This window comes from Plecotus auritus (assembly GCF_963455305.1).
Source record: "Plecotus auritus genome assembly, chromosome: 9".
NCBI lineage: Eukaryota > Metazoa > Chordata > Mammalia > Chiroptera > Vespertilionidae > Plecotus > Plecotus auritus.
The window spans coordinates 106,519,814-106,541,683 of NC_137783.1; the positions used below are offsets into that span (position 1 = coordinate 106,519,814).

Sequence of the window (21,870 nt, forward strand, 5' to 3'; positions counted from 1 at the left end):
ACTGACCACCAGGGGGCAGCTCCTGTGTTGAGTATCTGCCCCCTGGTGGTCACTGTGCATCATAGCAACTGGTTGACTGGTCATTCACCATTCGGTCACTGGGCTTTTATTACATAGGATTATCTCAGGAAGGAATGAATATAAATATCTGTGCTTAATTTACTATTTTAACTAACTTGAGTGATATTAATTTACTTTTCTTTAATTGCTAGTTAGGTTATGCATTGTTTGCATGGTGATTTAGTGTCTGTCTAATTTAATGTCTAATGTTTCTAACTCTACGATATATGCATTCTACCTTAGAAATTTAAACGTGGGGTTCTCTACCCATTTCTAGCATTGCATTCCTTGGTGAGGGAGATGACTAACCTGCCTTTTTTTTCCCCCACTTTAAGTATGTGGGAAAATAGCCTCACCCTTCTATTATCTAAGTTGCTGAGGTCTGGCTAAGCAAACAATATCTGAAGGATTGACTGTCTTTGGAATAAGCAAGTTTGACGTAAGGTTTTTTTAAATTCCCAATTAATCCTTTGAGTAGTGATACAAATAGAACTCGTTTTGCGTGAAATGCAATGCTGTTGGCATTGTCTACAAGCAAATGCAGGTTACTATAGTGAGACATCAAATTAATCCTTAGTAATTTGACCAATATGGATAGTAATTGAAGCTACAAAAAGCAAAACTGATGTTATTTCTTTCAGTTACTGCCTAACCTCATCCAAATCTATTTTACTCTGGTGGTTTTAATTACTTTTTTAGAAGTGGGGAGTCTGAGTTTGTTACATGTTTGCAGAATTTTGGTTGTGTTCCGAACAAAGAGAATTTATGTCATTTTGGCTGTTGTTGTTTCCCCCTGGCTTGTTTTCTTCTTCTTCCTAAAAATAACTGTGGTGCTTATTAATTCAGCAATAATGTTAGTGTTCTTCTGTATGGTATGTGACTGTGTTGGACACCAAGGAGGATGTTAAAATATGGAAAGCCCCATCTATCTTATCTAATAAAAGAGAAACATGCAAATTAACCATCACTCCGCTACGCCCACAGCCAATCAGAGTGAGTATGCAAATTAACCCAACAAAGATGGAGGTTAATTTGCATATGCAGGCGTGGAGCGGAGCAGAGTGAAGCCTGCTATGAGGGGTAGGGGGGCGGTGGAGGGAGCTACTGTAGTGGTGCTTCAGACAGAAGCGTGGACTTGCCGCTCCAGGCGGCCCGGGAGCGAGGAGATGCCGGCTCCCGGGCGGCCCGGGACCAGGGACTTGTCGGCTCCGGACAGCCAGGGAGCGGGGACTTGCCAGCTCCCGGCGGCTGGGAGTGAAGCCAGGGGAAGGAAGGCTTATTCTTGCACGAATATCGTGCAACGGGCCTCTAGTTGATATATAAAGTTCACCAGTGCTGTTACAGAGTTAAGTAGCTACTAGGATAAAGTTATCCCTTCCAGAAGTACTGAATTTGTCCAAGTGAATGGTTCTGTTAATTGAAGGAAATATAGTCAGAGAGACATAAATTGAAATTCTAGCTTCTTTACACACTAGTTTTGTAAGCATAATGTCTGAGCCTCCACTTCCTAACTCTAAAGATAAATTATAATGGCCACTTGCAGAGCTGTTGTGAACAAAAGAAACTATGTAAAGCCCAGTGTTTATCACAGTTTCACATGAAATAGTAAGTGCTATGGTGATGGTACTGATTACAACTGGGACCTGGAGAGCCCAAGGTGATTATAAAGGACTAGCTAAAGAAAGAAGGCAAGGTGGTATACCCAGGAAGAACAGCTGACAGTAATAAAGTTGTTTTACAGCAATAGCAGACCTGTGGTTTACCCAAAGCAGAGAATTGGGACAAATAGTAAGTCTGCCAGGATTCAGGACTCACAAGATAGGTGAGAACGTAAAATTAAACCTGGAACAAAGGAAGGGATTGGGATACAGAAATAAGATACCTGTCATAATGTGAAGATTAAATAAGAAATAAACGATGAGAGCAGATTAGGTCATAATCTGCTCAGAGCTGTGGTTAATTATGTTGACAATGAGGTATCTATGCTATTTTATATACCCACCAGCAATAGACGAGAGGTCCATTTGCTCCACATCTTTGACAAAAATTAGTGTTGTCAGGTATTTTTTTAGTTATTCTGGTAAGTACATGATAGCTCATTATGGTTTTAATTTGCATTTCCGTGAAGACTAATATTGTTAAACTTTTTTTCTTGTGCATATTGGCCATTCTTATATCTTTTATGAACTATCTTTTCAATTCTTTTACCTATAGGTTGTTTATCTTACTATTATTGAGTTTTAAGAGCTCTTTCTATTTTCTGGATACTAACCCTTTATCAGATGTATGTGTTATAAATATTTTCTCCCAGTGCTGCTTTTCTTTTCTATCTCTTCAATGCTCTTTTGAAGACTGGAGTTTTTAACTTTGTTAGCATATACTTAATCCATTGTTTTCTTATGTGATTTGTGATCTTTGTGTCCTATTCAAAAGGTTGCAAAATTGTTCTTCTAATTTTTTCCTAGCAATGTTATAATTGTAGCTTGTACATTTAGGCCTATTATCTCCCCTACTAATCAATAAGCTCCTTAAAGTTAAAACTATGCCTGATTTATTTCTGTCTATATTTTCCATAGTGATTAGGGGTTTAATAAATATTTGTTGAATGAAGAAATAAAATATGACTTCATGGTAGATAATGATAATCCTATATAATAAAGAGGTAACATACAAATTGACCGTCACTCCAACACACAAGATGGCTGCCCCCATGTGGACAGAAGATGGCTGCCACAAGATGGCAAGCAGGGGAGGGCAGTTGGGGGTGATCAGGCCTGCAGGGGAGGGCAGTTAGGGATGACGGGCCTGCAGGAGAGGGCAGTTAGGGGTGACCAGGCCTGCCAGGGGGAGGTAGTTGGGGGGGACCAGGCCGGCAGGGGAGGGCAGTTGGGGGGACCAGGCCTGCAGGGGAGGGCAGTTGGGGGGGGGGACCAGGACTGCAGGGGAGGGCAGTTGGGGGCGACCAGGCCTGTAGGGGAGGACAATTAGGGGTGACCAGGCCGGCTGGGGAGGGCAGTTTGGAGTGACGGGGCCAGCAGGGGAGGGCAGTTGGGGATGACCAGGCCTGTAGGGGAGGACAATTAGGGGCGACCAGGCCAGCTGGGGAGGGCAGTTTGGGGTGACCAGGCCAGCAAGCAGGGGAGGGCAGTTGGGGGCAACCAGGCTGGCAGGGGAGGGCAGTTAGGGGTGACCAGGCTGGCAGGGGAGGGCAGTTAGGGGCAATTGGGCCAGCAGGGGAGGGCAGTTAGGCGTCAGTCAGACTGGCAGAATAGTGGTTAGGGGTTGATCAGGCTGGCCGGCAGAAGCAGTTAGGGGCAATCAGGCAGGCAGGCAGGCGAGTGGTTGGGAGCCAGCAGTCCTGGATTGTGAGAGGGATCCCAGATTGGAGAGGGTGCAGGCTGGGCTGAGGGACACACACACACACACACACACACACACACACACCGTGCATGAATTTCATGCACCGGGCCTCTAGTTGTAAGATAAGGACAGATAGCTGCTCTCTCTATTTCTTCTTGACTGCTATGATCTATGGCCTTGAATTACTTCTGTGCTGTTGACTTATTTCATCTATCTATTCCAGTTAAGAGAAAAATCTCCATAGAAAATGGCATTAACAAACTTGGAATAATATTATATTGGGTCTATTTAGATATTTTAAAGTACCCTTACATATGAAAGTAAAATTTAATTTTACATTTCATGTTGTTGCTATGAATTCCTCTTTGCATGAATTTAGAAAATTTAGTTTCTTTAAACAAAAATCAGAATTTATTAAATTCACCTGTAATCTGTGTGCATGCATTATAGAAATCACTGAAGCACTGCTGTGTATTTTATTTTACTAAAATAAATTTATTTTCTTTTACATAAAATAAAAGGAAATTTTATCTCTGCTCTCTCAAAGAAATTGCTAATAAAGAAACTCAGCCACAGTTTTTGTTTCTTTCTCACCAGTAGGAATTGGAAACAAATAAGCTTAGTCACATATATTGGTTGATATTTACATTATTTTTATTTCTTTTGATACACTTTATACCCCTACACTGAAAAACTGAAACCAGTGTTTTGCCATTTAAAACAGATATATAGGACAGATAAATAGATGTGTGTCACATAAATCTCTATAATTTAGAGAATATGCAAAACGTGAGCAGAGGCAGATTTAGTATATAAATTATGATAGAGATTGTGAGATAAAGATTAAAACCTAAAGGATTTTGTATCTGGAACATAATTTAGTGACTTTTACTTAGTTTCTTCAACTAGGTCATTATTCTGTGCTTCTTCCTAATTCTGCTTCAGGGTAGTATAGCATGAGGTTCAATGAGAACATTTGAACTCTAGTCAGACAGCACTTCAGGGACTACTGTATAAAGGATTATCTCAAAATTTTTCATGCATGCCCCTTATAGCCAAAATATATGTTTGATTTGTGAATAGTAGTATTTCATACATAGCTATTGAGGCTTTGGTATGACTTGAGAATTTGAGGATAACTGCTGAAATAGTTCAATCCAGAATTTTTCTACCTGTTGTATAGATCATTCCATGATCCATGTCATGAAGAATATTTGTTTTTAGTATCTGTGTAACACTGTGTCTTTGTGGCCTTTAGAGGCATATTTATAAGTGAAGGCATATCAAATGATGGAGGCACTACCCATTTCATCATGTATCTGTTTTGGATGTTCCCTTTCAGGGAACCAGGATCATTCGGGAACAGTTGGTTCATCCTCGTCGTTAGAACATGATGAATAAGATGGCTTATAGTTTGCCCAGGGATGAGTTAAGAGCCTAGAAAAATCTGATTCTGAGAGTCATGCATGCATATTGTTGGAAAGTTAACAAAAGCTGGAAACATGTTTTACTTTAAAATTGTTGGGTTGTGCATCAATGCCTTTCAGAAAGAGAGCTGTCTTATCAGAAAGGGGAAGCTATGCCTGCAAGCATGAAGAAGTGGGCATTCGTTTGATAAAGCAGCAGATGTAAGAAAGGGAAGGAGAGCCACAGAGGCCTGGTGTGGCAGAGCAATAGCTGTGGGGAAAATGGAATGTGTATGACTAGGCACTGGAACAAATTCAGAAGCTGTACCCATCAGCTCTGTCCTCCATTGATCTCTTTCTTCATGTCCCATTGTCTGAACACACATTATTTTCAGTTGATATCTTCTGTACTTACTGAGATTTCTACAGTCTACTTCGGTGCTGTGCAGTAGAACTTACTGCAGTGATGGCACTGTTCTGTGTCCATGCTGTTCATTATGGTAGCCAGTAGCTGCAAGTGGCTATTGAGCACTTGGAATGGGACTAATGTGACTGAGGAACTGAATTTTCATTAATTGTATTTAACTTCAATTGGTATACATTTAAATAGCTCCATGTGGCTGGTAGCTACCGTACTGGACAGTGCAGATTTAAGTGGCCTCTGCCCAGATTGTAAAGCACTGCAGTCCCCATGTCAAATGCTATTTGGAGGTTTCTGGGCCTATGTAGGTACTCATTATGGGCTAATCTTGGTGAATTATATGAGTGGACAGTCAGAGAGAGGGAAAAGGTAGGAAGCTTGAAGAATTCTTCTGGTGCCAATTCCTGCCCTTAGCTTTTAGAATAATTTTGTCACTTAACTTTTTTATTGTGTTCCATTACCTTGCCCATCGTGACCCTTTTTTTTTTATTAATACTTTCTAAATATTGCATAGATACAAAATGATTAACTTTTTAAATAGATATATAGGTAAAGTATAAAGATTAACACCTAGGTCCCCCCAAAATGGTTCATTTCTTTCGTCTCTGGTGTGTACTTTTCTAATCACATCCCCTTCCCTACCCATGAGACCTAGCCATTAGCTTGTGTTTATCATTCCTTTTCTTTATAGTTTCATCACATATGTATGTATTTAGAAACAATACATTGTTCAGTTTTACAGTCTTTTGAATTTTATATAAGTGGCATCATCTGTATATATGTATATGACTTACTTTATTCACTTAACATTATATTCCTAAATTATATCCATGTTGTATATAGTCTGTTCATTTTTACTACCCTAAGGTATCTCTTTGTATGAGTATGCCACAAGTATTCCTTTTTATTACTGATGGATATCCCTCCCCTCTCCCCCACGTTTTGCTGTTGTATACAGAGCATCTGTGAAATTCCTATATGTATCACTAGGTACGTATGTGAAACACTTGCTACTAAGCCCAGGCCTTTTTTATATTCTGTGTGTGTCTGTCCTCTTCTTTTCCTCCCTCTTCCCTCTGTCCCCTCCCTCCTTCTACCTCCTCATCCCCCTCCTCTTCCTCCTCTTCTAGTATTCAAGGAAAATGAGTGCAGAGAAATAGAGATTTTTCTGCATTGTTTTTATAGGCTAAATGCTCCTTTAAAAGTATCTTGCTTCTGTTTGTTTTTGCTCTGCCATGGTTCCCTTTGCTTTCCTGTTTATGGACTAAGCTCTGATTTGGAGTTCATCAAGAATATTAGAAATTCTTTTATTTCATTCAGTGTCTATAGCACGTAGGTACATGGTACTCTTTATATATATATATATATATATATATATATATATATATATATATATATATATATATATTATTGATTTTTTACAGAGAGGAAGGGAGAGGGATAGAGAGCTAGAAACATCGATGAGAGTGAAACCCTGCACACTCCCTACTGGGTATGTGCCCGCAACCAAGGTACATGCCCTTGACCGAAATCAAACCTGGGACCTTTGATTCCGCAGGTCAACGCTCTATCCACTGAGCCAAACCGGTTAGGGCTACATAGTACTCTTTTTGTAAAAAAACGCCTTTTGTGTTAATTACTTGTGCCTTTTACTTCAATCATAATTGGTAATTAGTCTAGACCAGTGGTTCTCAACTCTGACTGTACATTAGAATGTCTGAGGAGCTATTTTATAAACCTCACCCAAGGATATGTTTATTGATTTTAAAGAGAGGAAGGAAGAGAGAGAGAGACATTGATGTGAGAGAAAAACATTGATTGGTTGCCTCCTGTACGTGCCTCGACTGGGGTTGAACCCACAGCCTTTTGGTGTACAGGACGATGCTCCAACCAACTGAGCCACCTGGCCAGGACTCTGAGGAGCCTTTCAAAAAATATAGATGCATCATATTTCAATTCAAACCCCCTGAAAAATAGATTTAATTGGTCTAGGGATGGGACTGGACATCAAGATTGTTTTTTGCAGTACCATAGGTTAATCTACTATGCAGCCAAGATGAGGAGCCACTCTAGAGATTGGCGGGTCTCAAAGTGTTGTCCTTGGATCAGCAGCATCCCTGGAGATTGTAGAAACACAAACTCTCAAGCTCCCCAAGACCTGCTGAAGCAGAAACTCTGAGATGAGGTCCAGTGAGCTCTGCTTTAACAACCCTCAGGCAGTCCTAATGCATGCTAAAGCTCTAGAACAGTGGTTCTCAACCTTTCTAATGCCACGGCCCTTTAATACAGTTCCTCATGTGTGGTGACCCCCAACCATGAAATTATTTTCGTTGCTACTTCATAACTGTAATTTTGCTACTGTTACGAATTGTAATGTAAATATCTGTGTTTTCCGATGGTCTTAGGCGACCCTGCTAGCGGTTCTCAACCTGTGGGTCGTGACAGGTTGAGAACCGCTGCTGTAGAGCCTAAGACCATCGGAAAACACAGATATTTACATTACGATTCTTAACAGTAGCAAAATTACAGTTATGAAGTAGCAACGAAAATAATTTCATGGTTGGGGGTCACCACAACATGAGGGACTGTATTAAAGGGCTGCGGCATTAGAAAGGTTGAGAACCACTGCTCTAGAACCACTGCTGTAGACCATGTAAGCATTTATAACAAAGCCTCCTTTTACTGGTACTCAAGTCCAGCCTTTCAGGGTCCACAGTGTTCCACAATGGCTCTGGACCTGAAAGCAGCTTTAGGAAGGGGGCGGAGGGTAGGTGTATACCACAAAACAGTTCTTTGTTAGTAAATCCCTGAGCCTGAGCAAAAGTGCCATTAGCAAAAAGAGCTATAAAGTATATTGGATGTGTTAACATTTTTGTAACCTATAATGGAATGAAAATGTATCCTGATTGACCAGTAAGGCTTATAAATGACTATCCCCTTTCCACTAAGAAGAGGCTATAGATAGAGAAAAGCATAAGACAGAAAAAGCAGTTGTAATGATGGGGAGTGGCAGTTGCAGAGATAGCAAGCAAAGGAAGAAAGGTGTGTTGGGAATAGCCACCAACACTGGAATGACCATGTTGTGTAGCGGGGCAAAAACCAGCCGGGTAACAGTGGCATTAAGGGCACAGAACTTCTCTGGAACAGGTGGTAGTGTGCTGTGTTGTGCCGTGCTTGGTTAGATTTGGAGAGTGCATACATGCAGTATAACAGAAAGTGGGCCATGGAGTCAAACTGCTTTGGTTAAAGCCAGCTTTGCTCTGCTACTCGGGAATAGTTTCTTAACCAGTCTAAGCTTCAGTTTCTTCAGTTCTACAGTGAATTGAAATCGCCAGCCTCAGAGGGTAGCAAGGATGAAATAAAATGTGTGTAAAGTGCCTGATGGACAACTAGTTTCAATAAACTTTAAAATTTTTTATTGTAATAAAATACATATAACATGAAATTTACTATTAGTGACATTGTGCAATCAACACCACTCTCTAGTTTCAAAACATTTTTATCACCCAAAAAGAAACCCCATATCCATGAAGCAGTCGCTCTCCATTCGTCCTTCTCCCCAGCCCTTGGCAGTCACTCTTCTGCTTTCCGTCTCTGTAGAATTACCTATTCTGGAAGTTTCATAGAAATGACATCATACAATATGTGGTCTTTTGTGTCTGCCTTCTTTCATTGAGCATAATGCTTTCAAGGTTCATCCATATTGTAGAATATATTAGTACTTCTTTCCTCTTTATGGCTGAATAATATCCACATTTTATCCATTAATCCATTGATGAACATTTGGGTTATTTCTACTTTTTGGCTATTATGAATAATGCTGCTATAAAAATTTACATACAAGGTTTTGTTTGAACACCTGTATTCATTTCTTTGGGGTGTATACTCAGGAGTGGAATTGCTGGGTCATATGGTAATTCTTTGTTTAACTTTCTGAGGGATCACCAAACTTTGCCAAGGCAGCTGCAAAATTTTACATTCCCACCACCAGTGTACACAGAGTTTTTCCATATCTTCACCAACACACATTATTGTTTTATTCTTATAATTATTATTATCAAGAATCTTCTTAAAAAGTATATTGATTATAGATTCTAAACTTTTTTAGGGCACTGGTTCTTAATCAGGGGTTCACATAATAATTACTTGTGGAACTTTTAAATATACTAATGGCTGGAACCCTAAAGCCCACAATTAATATTCCTCATTAAGAACCATTTTCTATGGTAGAGGTTCTCAAAGTTTGGTCTGAGGTTCCCTTGGGTCCCTTGGGATTCTTTCAGGGGAGTCCTTTGAGAATAAAACTATTTGCATAATAATACTAAGATAGTATTTACCTTTTTTACTTCCATTCTCTCACAAATGTTCAGTGAAGTTTTCTGAAGTCTTCACGACATGTGATAGCACAGCAGATTGAATGCAGAAGAGATATGCGAATCCAGCTGTCTCCTGTTAAGCCAGATATGAGACATTTTCAAGAATGTAAAACAGTGCCATTCTTATGAATTTTTATTTTTAAAATGTTCTTTTTGACATATGATGAGTTTGTCATTGTTTTTAAATGACAACATCGTTTTAAAATAAACATTTTAAAATGTATCCGTTTTAATGGTAAATATTGGTAGATATAACCTACATAAACAAATCTCTTTGAGATCTGCAATAATTAAAAGTATAAAGCGGTCTTGAGACCAACCAAGTGAGAACTGTAGACCTTTGGAAAGGAAGGAGACAAAAACAAACAACTGTTACCCATTTGTTGAACACTTCCTTATAGTTAGTTTTAGGTTAAACTTTTTACATATTTTATTTCATCTTTATAATAACCTTATGATATGTGTGTACTGAACCCGATTTTCACAGGGGGAAATTTAGTCTCAAAGAAGTTAACTTGGCTAGTTTATAGGTAGAGGAGCCAGGATTTCAATTTAGGTCTATATAGAGTGTTTAATCACTGCTATAACCTTTAAAAAGTGAGGTTATGTACAGATGTATACAGGACTTGAGCCTAGGAAATTTTTGATAGTTCAAAGCCATCATGACTCATCTACTTCTATAGTATCAGGCCTCTGAAAAGGTAACCTTTGAAGTCTTTGTAGACTTACATACCATGTAAATACCATGTAGTGCACTTAATTAAATGAAATTACTGTGTGTTGTTCTCCTCAGTGGTCCTCAATATAAGGACTGCTAAATGTAAGAAATATAAGAGGGATGACCTAGGCATGAGTAGATGCAGTTGACACAATGTATATCTTTTTGGTAAAGATGATTTTCTTGTGGTATTGAAACATGAAGATAAATACTCAGTGAGAAAGAATAACAAATTGTGACCCTTAAGAAAATGTTATTTTCTAAGACCTCATACCAATTAGTAGTCCTGTGAAGGGCCCATCATTGCAGGAATGATAAAAATGCCCGTGATTGTTCTAACTTGCTAGTGTCCACTATGGAAAAGCCAAAGAATCAGGTGCTGCTATGTGCATACAATGAGACAGGGTAGTTTTTTTCATGTAGCAATATTGTAGTTTCTCAAAAAATAAAGTCTTTGCTAATTAGAGAAGTTCACCTGATCTAGTCCTTTTTAAAGATTATTTGTTGCCCACACATTAAAAACTGATGTGTGGATAGTCAGTTTTCCCAAAACTGATTCTGTTATCTCCTAGTGCCTTCTGTGAAATATTATTTCAGAGGATAGCAGAATTTTTTGCTTAGTAATTGATATTCTGTTTACCATCTTCCTCTTCTTACTCCTCTGTCTTCACCCCTATCCCAACACTGTTTCAGATATGCATTTTGGGGATCAGCATATTTTATAGAAAAATGACTTACTTGCTTATTTGACAAATCTTAAATATCTAGTGTGTGTCAGGCACTGGGTTTGGGTTGAGACTGAGAACACTATAATGAACCAAAAACCAGGTAAGGTCACTTAAGAAATTTACAGTCTAATCACATTTATAGATGGCAATTTTTTTCATTTTGAAAGGTGCTATGAACAGTAGTATATGGTGCTATTAAAGACCTAGGAAGGTTGGAGGAAGATGAAGCCAAAGTGGGGAGTTGGGGAGGCATGGGTCCTGCTTGTGATGTGTGAAAGGATCCGCTGAGCAGGTGGATGTATGCTCTGGAGCTGAGAGAAGAAGTCTGGGCAGAGATATAAATTGGTGAATTGTGTGCCAATAGGTAGTTAATTGAATGATTAGGGATTTAGGGATTGTGTATTCACTGAGAAAAGAAGAGGGTCTAGGACACATTTTGAGAAATGCTAGCATTTAATGAACAGCTAGAGGAGAATGCAGAAGGATGTGGAGATGGATAGACGTCAGATATATAGCAGGCAAACTAGTCGAATACAGTGTTAAATATTTTAAGAGGAGAGAATATTTTAATGCATATCAAATAAAATACAGACTCTTTATCATGGCTTATAAGGAAGGCCCTATGTGTTCTGATACCTTCCACGTCTTTGACCTCATCTCTTACCATCTTACTGCTGGGCTGCTTTTATTCTTTAACAAGTCAGGCTCTCCTGCCTCAGGACCTGTGCACTTGGTGTTCCTTTGCTGGGATGTCGTTCCCCAGTTCAGATGTCATCTCAGAGAAGAGTAGCCAACCCTGCACTCCCTTTTGCAGGATTCTTGTCAGTCTCTATCAGACTTTGGATTTCATTATATAATTATGATTAAATTTTGCTTGGGCCTCAAGCAAATCAAATCAACTATTTAGGACATGCTAAAGAAAATTAATTTTGCAGAAATGTTTAGCAGTAATGGTAAAGAAGAATTTTTAAATTTTAGAGTGCATTCCCCCCTAAGGCATCTTGATGTGAATTGGTGAAACGGTGAGAGCTACATCTCTCTTATACCCTTCGACCAAATGGGTTGCACGATGGAGAAATAGGGAAAGCTGAAAAGGTGTGCAGTCCACTCTGTTAAGCATGCAGAAATAATGAATGACAAATACGTCACGTTATTGATAATCCAGTAGATACAAAGCAGTCATAAAGTCAATGATTATTTTCTGGATGATGAAGTCCTTTTCTAAATAAAAGTAGACAAAGGCTGTTTAAAAGCCAATTTAAAGCTGTCTGCAGTTCACTTCAGTTCAATGAACGTTACTGAACTGACAGTAGAGAAGTGATAGGAGGTTGGGAGCTAGGGCCTGAGGGAAAGTTGCTGATGCGCCAAATGCTGCTTAAGTTCTTCCTCAGCTAAAGAAAAATAATTCCTCTGTTCTTTCAAAATATAAAGATCAGCTCTTAAATTGCAGGGCCTAAAAGAATAAATGGCCAGGCAACCAGTGCCCATTTTATAGAATTCCACTTGCCAATTTAGGGCCTCCTAAAACGCCTCTCAAGGGAGAAAAGGGCCTTTGAAGAACCTTGTTTGGTAACCACTCTTTATTTTTAAAAAGCCGTTTTTGTAGCTGTCTTGGTTGGTGTGTTTTGAGTGTCCTTTTGTTATCTTAAACATCAACTCCAAGCTTGTGGACTTTCCTAATATAGCTCTCCTCGCTTCATAATTTGGCACAAGAATGCTTTGTAGTGCTGAGTGTTTTCTTTTTCTGCTTGTTTCTTCTCACAGCAGCACTGGCCTTTCACCTGGTTTTGTATCTTATTTTAGAAATGTCCCTGTTCTCGGATTTTATTTTAAATGTTGGTTGGTCCAAACCTTGCTGCAAATGGCTTTCTGTGGAAGACAGAGAAATTTTAAAATCAGCATAAATTAAATAAGAGAAATTTCACAGGAACCTAGAAACAGAAGTCATTTCAAAGATACTAGAAATTAATGCCAAGCTACCACCATACCATTTTTCACTCATGGAAGAATTTGAAGAACAGAAGGGCTAAATGACTTGCTAAAGGTTATAAATTATTGATGTAAATGTATCATTCTCACTATTTACATGAAGACAACATATCCTAGAGTTATACTTTTAACACATAAAATAAATAATGCTCTTCATAAGGAAGGGAAATATACCAAACTACTTATCCTAGTTATCTTTGGGAGGGGGGACTGCCAATGTACAGTTAGGAGCATCATTATTTTAATACCATAATTAAGGCTGAGTCAGATCTGGATTTGAATCTGGCTTCTACCACTTTTTAGGCTATGATTCTGTGACTTTGGGGAAAGATTCTTAACCTCTCTGGACTTCAGCTTCTTAGTCTGAAACTAGAAATAGCAATACATACATTATTGGGTTAACTCTAAAGGAGTTAACTGTAAGGTTCTTAAACATAATGCCTGGCCCACAAGGAGCGCTTGCTAATGGCAGCCACTATCACTGTTCCTGCTGCCATCCCTGCTTGTCTGATAGAACACAGGGCACTGACCTAGGGGATCATTACCGAAGAACTGAAACATTCGTCTGCTCAAAGACTGGATGCTGAGTTAGGCAGTTTTTCAACAAACCTTCCGCTCATTTTATCTTTCTCTTAATTCAGAGGAAGCACCATGGCTATCAGTTTTTACTTACCCTAGTACCGTGGTCGGCAAACTGCAGCTCGCGAGCCACATGCGGCTCTTTGGCCCCTTGAGTGTGGCTCTTCCACAAAATACCACGGCCTGGGCGAGTCTATTTTGAAGAAGTGGCGTTAGAAGAAGTTTAAGTTTAAAAAATTTGTCTCTCAAAAGAAATTTCAATCGTTGTACTGTTGATATTTGGCTCTGTTGACTAATGAGTTTGCTGACCACTGCCCTAGTAGAATACTACTTAACTCTTGGGTACCTCAATTAGAGTCTGATTTTTACTATCTATCCTATATAATGAAAGGCTAACATGCAAATTGTCCCCTCAACCAGGAGTTCAAACAGGGGTGGGGCCAGCTGACCAACCACCCGTGGCCCCTCCCCCCAGCCAGCCCCACCCCTGATCGCCCCCCCACTCCAATTGGGGGACAGAGCCGGCTGGCCAACCGCCCATGGCCCTTCCCCTCAGCCGGTGCCCCCCATCATTACCCCCCTGATCAGGGGCAGGGCAGGCTGGCCAACCGCCAGCGGCCCCTCCCCCAGTCTGGCCCTGCCCCCAATTGCCCCCCCCCCACTCTGATCAAGGGCGGGGCTGGCCAGCCAACTGCTGGCGGCCCCTCCCCCCAACCATCCACCTCCCCTTACCCCCCATCAGCCCCTTCACCCCAATCAGAGTGGGTGCCGGGCAATGACGTCACATAGCAACGCCCAGCTTCCTCTCCCTAGCAGTTAGCCTCCTTGCAGTTTCTTCAGCCCAGAAACCCAACTTGCTTTATAGCCAGGTGCAAACATTTTACACTTTAACCAAATGTCTGTGAAGCGTTTTCCCATGCCTCATCTCATTTGATTCTCAGAAGTCCTGGAGTTAGGTACATAGGAGACTTGGTGGAATCCTATTTTCTTTTCATTAGCTGGAAAACAGAGATTTAGAAAGCTTAGAAACTTGGCCCGTCTGAAAAGAAATAAGAAATGGTGGACCTTGAAAATGACAGCTTTTCTCACTGCGCAGAATATAGTCAAAGCTGCAGTTAAATATTTTACCCTTTGTTCTCCCTGCATGATCTACAATAATAATCTGCTTCGTGTTGATATTTACTGCTGTGTTGCTGACAATTACCTGAAAGAGAAGTTGGGGTGCTTCACTGGACTGGAAAAAGGTTAGCTACTAGTAAATCAGAAAGCAGGTCTAATTAAGCAAGTTTATTCTATATCTATAAAAGGCTAAGTTGACTCACACATGTGTGATACATATAAAGCTCTCGCATGGCGCCAATCGCATGCGTGTGTTTCAATCTGTAATTGTCTATCGTGAATTTGATTGACACTTCTATTATAGAGAAAGGGTGAATAGCGATATTAAAATATTTTTTCTAATTAATTTCCTTTCAGTGTGCACAAATCCGTGCACCAGGTCACTAGTAATTAAAATTGCTGATCTACTTCTGTGTATCATGCTAGAGAGCTTACCCTGCATTGCTAGGAGAAATTATTAACCATTGTTAAATAAAACATCCCTATTGCTACCCATTTTAGAGCACCCCACATAGAATTGCCGTGGGAGAAGCAGATGCTCTTGTGACTGAACTTGTCGTTCTTTTAGAAACCAATGTTTTCTCGGTACCTCGTATAATACAAATAGCATGTCTTCTTTGAGCAGCAGTCCCTTGGCCTTCCTTGTATTTCTGGAATATAACTGCCCGTTTCTTGTAAATCTCTCTCAGAGCCCTCAAACTAAATTTTGCTGAGGTCACCTCATTTCTATTTATACCCTGGAAAATCTCAATAAAATATCCTTTATTGTTAGTGAACAGCTGTATATACAATTTCTTGTGATGCAGTACCAGTAAGAAATTGTCATTTTATTTATTTAGATATACTATTGTCAATCTACCTTGAGTTTCATAGATGGGAAACTCAAGGCCTTGTAATTTTTGAATTTATTGTTTGGGACAGACCTAGATTATTTGACCCATTTTAGGCACTGAGTAACAGCCACAGTAAAATACAAGGTGGGTCAAAATTAGGTTTACAGTTGATCATATAGATAATATAATTAATAAATAATAATGCAAGAATAAGTTGTGTTTCACATACTCACAACTGTAAACCTACTTTTGCCCCTCCCTGTATATCTGCGTATTTTTCTGTACATGGTTGTAATGTTGCTGTTTGTGAGGATGTTTTTCTTTTTTGAGTTTACAACTGAGCAAGCCTGTCATCATCATTAGTCCTCATTCATTCAACTTCAGCACCTGTTTTATCTTAGGCACCGGAGATGCAAATATGAATAGGGCATGACTCCTGCTCTGGAAAATTTCATTGTTCATTGGAGGAAAAAGATACCGATATACACTGAGTGGCCAGATTATTATGATCTCTGAACGCATAATAATCTGGCCACTCAGTGTATATCCTATATAATAAAAGGCTAATATGCAAATTGTCCCCTCGACCAGGAGTTAGACCAGCAGGCAGGCAGGCCAACCACCCATGTCCCTTCCCCCTGGCCAGCCTGGCTGGACCCCACCCATGCACGAATTCATGCACCGGGCCTCTAATATATATATATAATGAGTGGCCAGATTATTATGCGTTCAGAGATCATAATAATCTGGCCACTCAGTGTATATAATTGCATTTCAAAGTGATATGTTCTGTATAATAAATATATAAAACAATTTTCATAGTCATAAAAAGGAGGGAATGCTCAATTCTGGGGTATGTAGCAAGGTTACAAAAAGAAAGTGACATTTGAGCCAAGTCTTGAAGGATAGATGGGAATTTGCCATTTGGAGAGAGAGGGGAAAGGGTGGTCATTAGAGAGTAGGGAATAGCCTGTGCAAAGGCCTAACATGCAGGGCATGCCGGGTAAGGAGAATGTCTTCACTGGAGAAAAGGCTTTGTGAAAGACAGTTGAGTCAGAGTAGGAGTTTGAATATTATCCTTTGAAGAATTTTAAAATTAGGGCTGAGATAATCAGGTTTGAGTTTGAAAACTTGTAGTAGTTTGGGGCTGGAGGAGGAAAGATAGGTGGCAGACACCAGTTAAAATCTGTTTTAGGTTTCTAAGCAAAACAAGAGTTTATTTACACACAAGACAGTATCTGTGGAGATAAAGCAAAGTCTCTAGATTTCAGAGAGCTTTCTGAAGTGTGAACAATATAATGTTGTACTCAATCAAAATGATACAGGAAATGTGGGCAGTGGGGAAGAAGTGGGGGTTATGGTTGGAGTGACTAGGTGGACTAACTGAAATTAACAGAATTGGGGGGAATGTAAAAGGAAAAGCAGGATTTTCCTTTTTTTTTAATCCTCACCCAAGGATATTTTTTCCATTGAGAGTGGAAGAGAGAGGGAAAGACAGAGAGAAACATTGATGTGAGAGAAACACATTAATTGGTTGCCTCCTGCATGTGCCCTGACCAGGGCCCAGGCTGGGGAGAAGCCTGCAATTGCAGGATGTGCCCTTGACCCGGGACCCTTCAGTCTGCAGGCTGAGGCTCTATCCATTGAGCCAAACTGGCTAGGATCAGGATCGTCCATTTTTGTTTGTTTTTTGTTTGTTTATGGAGACAAGGTAGGTTTAGTGTTTTCAAGGACATTCTAATAGGCAAGTCTGGATCTAAATCTTGGGAAAGAGGTTGCCATAATAATATTTTTGAGTTCTTACTGTTTATTTTTCCATTAGAAACCAAAGTTCTTAGAGGTCAACTGATCATGGTCTCAGTAAGATGACTGTAGAACCAAAATATAAATTCCTAAGCTTCTTACCAACTAAGCCTTAACACATTAAGCGCCCCCCCGTCAGTCACCGGTGACTGCCACTATACTTTCCATCCGGAAGACAAAACAGGCTGGGCGCTTAACAGTGTTAACTGAAATGGCCTTCTGTGAAAGAAAATATAAATCTTTTTATTTCCACTATAATTGTTTTACTGTTTTGCTTCTCAGAGCATCTTCAAATAGATAAATTTAAAACTGGTATGTATATTCACAATGCATTTATTTTCTGCACTATTTTCTGATGTTATTTGACTGATGACAGACAAGTGAAAAAAGCTAGAGATGATAGCTGAAGAACCCCACACCTCTTCTTTTCCCGTAGCAAAAACTTAAAATTCAAAGATTATATAGTCCTCAATAAATAATCATTACTTCCTATATGTTTGATCTAATCTCAGTTGTTGCCCTGTTTCTGAGGAGACTATAAGTGTTAAAGAATGAATTCAGATGTAATGTCCACTTCTGTAGGAATTTAAAAATACCTTTTTCATGTTGGGATTATTGAGCTATAGTTCTTTTTGAAAACCAGTGGGTAAAGTAGACAGTTCTTCAAAATCCACCCTTACCTCCAAATTTTAGTGCTCACTCAGCGTTAATTGAAACTTGGGTGGTTGGGTAGGCTTTGAACAAGGTAAATCACCATACATATCTGATATTCTTTTTTCACACATTTAAAAAATAATAAACCCATTTTGTTGACATGAAATTCTAATTTTAACTGTTACTATCTAGATTCTCTGTGTAACTTCTTGGGCTGTGGTGTTTTTCATTTACTTTGCTCTTGATTGCTGTGAAATGTAATTGCCTGCTGTTTAAGGCAGCTGCAGTAGAGTGCACCCAGAGGTGGTTATCATTCTATATTTAGTGAGCCATAGGGTTTGTAAAGCATTTGCAAATTCCTTCAGGATAAAATAGTTTCTATAAATGTAACCCTTTTAATGAAACTATTATTATCAACCATTAAGGAAATACAGCAGCTAATATGTATGCATTTGTGGACAAGACAGAGGCCCAAAACTTTTTTTTTCCTTTTAAGAGCTCACTGAGTATTTTAAATACTTAAAATTAATCATGTGAATCCTATTTTTATACTCTTAATCTTGAATTGCAGAGCTTTTACTCAAGTGTTTACCTTTGGTCCAACATTTCGAGCTGAGAATTCTCAGAGCCGGAGACACCTGGCAGAGTTTTATATGGTAGAAGCCGAGATCTCTTTTGTTGAGAGCCTTCAAGATCTCATGCAGGTAGGTACACAAATTTTAAAATAGATTCTAAATGTCAGGCATCTGTGACATTAAAATGCTTCTGTATACATTTTTACATCTGTGCATTGCAAGGTGTTTATAGAAAGAAGAAGATAGAGAACTACTTAATTTAATAAACATCTATAGAATGCCTTTAGTACAAGAGCCAGACATTTAATAAGTTCATATCTCAGGTTTGCCCTTAACTTTGTTATGATGTTACCTAACCTTGGTGATCTTTAACTTCCTCAACTATAAAATGAGAATAATAGTACCTATTTCATAAGGTTATTGTGAGGTGTAAAAGAAACAATGTATACAATGTAAAGCACAAGGTCTGACACATTGCAGGCCCAGTAAATAGTAGCCCTTGTCATTTCCTAGGCAAACAAATAAAACATCTTTATGGTTAGGGAAATTTCTATATAACTATATTAGAAAGCATCCTCAGGAGGCAAGGGATGAGGATGGAGAAATGCCATGCTAAGGAGTTTGAATTTAATCTAAAAGATAAAGGAGAAGGAGTTCTCAGCGGAAAAGGCCATGGTCAGAGTTATAATTTAGAAAAATCTCTCTAGCAGCAATATGAAAAATGATTTAGAGTGAGATAAAAATAGGGGTGGGAGTCCTTTTAGGAGGTTGTGGCCATAATCCAGATAGAAAACACAAGTTCTGGAGTGGAATGGACCAGGATTTGTTCATCAGTTCCTTGCTATGTGACTTTAAGCAAGGGGCTTAATTTCTCTGAGCCTCAGTTTCTTCATCTATAAAATGGGAATAATAATGCTTACTTCATAGGATAGTTCAGAACAGCGGTCACCAACCAGTGGTCCGTGAGGTTCGAAAGGTTGGCGACCGCTGGTTCATAGGATTAGACAGATAATATATATAAGGTACTTAGCATAGTTCATGGTACTTAGTAAGGACCTAGAAATTATTTACTATTGTTATTATGAATTCTCTACTCAGTACCATTTTGGTTAACATCTTAGTTTGGATTTGTAATTACAAGATGTTTATTTTAGCAGTTTTTATCAGCTATCACTTTCATTCATTTATATCTCTTCTATTCTTATTGACCCTGTAAATGACCCAATTCCACTTAAAACATAAATACTAAATCTACCACCAAACAGAATGGACTCACTATTTGATCATCCTGTCTTAGGTTGTATTTTCCAGTAAGCAATCTCTAAAGCAGAGATTAGCATCGGGGGATTATTGAGGAATGCTCTAGAGAACAACACCTGTAGGGAAAGGACGAAAGCAGCACTGGGCAAGGGAGAAGTTGAACTGTGATGCATTTACAAACACAGGCCTTAGCCAGCTCTATGAGGAGTTTTGGAGCTGGAATGGTCCTTCATAGTTGTCCCATATGAAGGCAAGAGGTGGGCTTTTGTGCTTCCCCCCATCAACCAGTCATTGGACATAGGCCATCCTTGGGAAGAGGTGTAACCACGGTAAGAGAGCACTCTTGGCCTGGACCATTCCTGAAGAGGGACTCGACCATGAACCAACAGCAATTAATATTCTCAGCAGAGAAAGCTCTTGGTTCTGAAGAGGTGTTCTGGCCACATGCCATAGTATCCATTTCCCTTACCCCTTTAACATCTCCCACTATTGTTCTAGATCACTAGGGAGTGGGTTGGGAGTGGTTGCTAATGATATCTAGTGAGTAGACTAGGAATGCTGTTCAGCATCCCACAGCGCACAGCCCTCTCCCCCCAACAAAGAATTCTCTGGCCAGAAATATCAATATTAAAACTGTTGAGTAATCCCTTTCTAGATTGTAGTGATTCAGGTCTGAGCCTCACATGGAGTCAGTAAATTCCTTAAGTTGCTTTCAGTGTGAGCTCACAACCCAATTCTGTCTTACTCTTCCACTTGGGCAATGCGAGTATTGTAAGGAACAGAACCATACTTTTTACCTCCCTATTTCTTCTGCCTTGACCCTGTCTCCACTGCCCCAAAATAGAGTCCAGAGGGAACAGCTACAAAAACAATACATAAATTATGTTAGAATTTTTTAAAAATTATAATATTTGCTTCATAATTATATATTCTATAATTAACATATATTTGGTACTACACTGAGTGGGACTTAGCACATATACTGTTGAATGATTTGATTAATTAAAATATAAGCTTTTTCCTAAATATAAGTGAAAAAAATATGCTCCCTCAAAAGTGATCTCCTGCTTTTCTTAACTTTTCTTCCTTTTATAAATTACATTCTGTGGGAATTATTATCCTGATGAAGAGCAGTCTCTTAAATATTAAATTAAAATATTGTAACAAAGGATTTTCTCCTCATGAGGTATAGCAATTACATGTTACTATTTTAGAGCCATTGAGTAATATACCTTTAAAAACATCTGAGGGTTATGCTGACCCTTCAGTTACGTTTCTTTTTCCTTCAAATATATTTATAGAGCATAGTCTGAAAGTCAAGGTTAGAGAAGCCAATGATTTACTTCTTCAAATGGAAATTTACTGCTCATGAAAGACACCGATTTAACAGCTCCAGTGGTCAAAGTCTTCATCTTACTGATTTACTGATAGGTATACTGTGTCCCTCAACGGTGCAGGCGCACTGTCCAACCTACCTGTTCTTTTTTCCTCCCAATGTACATTGGCTTTTTTTAGTAATTGAAGATATGACTCTTCATAAATCATTTAGTTACTTAGTGATTTCTTTATCTCGTTGCTAGAGTGAAGGAGATACAGCCTCAAGGTAAAAGATCTTTGGCCTCCTTTTGCTCTTCTTTTATCCAATTATTCCTTACTTCTATATTATATATCCATATATATTTCCAAATATAAAAATGTAAAGTATATGTAAATATAAAAGTATTATGTATATATAAATATATCTGGTTGTCACTTGGTAATTAAATACTTTCTTACATCTGGTCATATTAAATTACTTCAGTAAACGCTTATCTCCCTTCCCCCTGCCCCCCCCAGCCACACACACACAAACACACACACTCCCTGCATTTGCAGCCTTGATAGGATTCACCAGTGATGCCACAGAGAGTCAGCCTGTGCTTAATAAATGCATGTATCTTTACGAGTACGACATTTGGAGGGCCTATTATGATTTCATTGACTTTAAGC

General features: G+C 39.1%; 1 protein-coding gene across 5 annotated transcripts in view; it reads left to right on the forward strand.

Moving 5' to 3' along the window:
- The window catches only part of NARS2 (asparaginyl-tRNA synthetase 2, mitochondrial), a 128,784-nt gene that overhangs the window by 71,369 nt on the left and 35,545 nt on the right, over positions 1-21,870 (forward strand). For all 5 annotated transcript variants that reach the window (XM_080640780.1, XM_080640784.1, XM_080640781.1 and 2 more), the window contains one exon: positions 18,618-18,750. In XM_080640780.1, the coding sequence (XP_080496906.1) occupies positions 18,618-18,750 (133 nt within the window). The remainder of the gene's footprint in view (positions 1-18,617; positions 18,751-21,870) is intronic.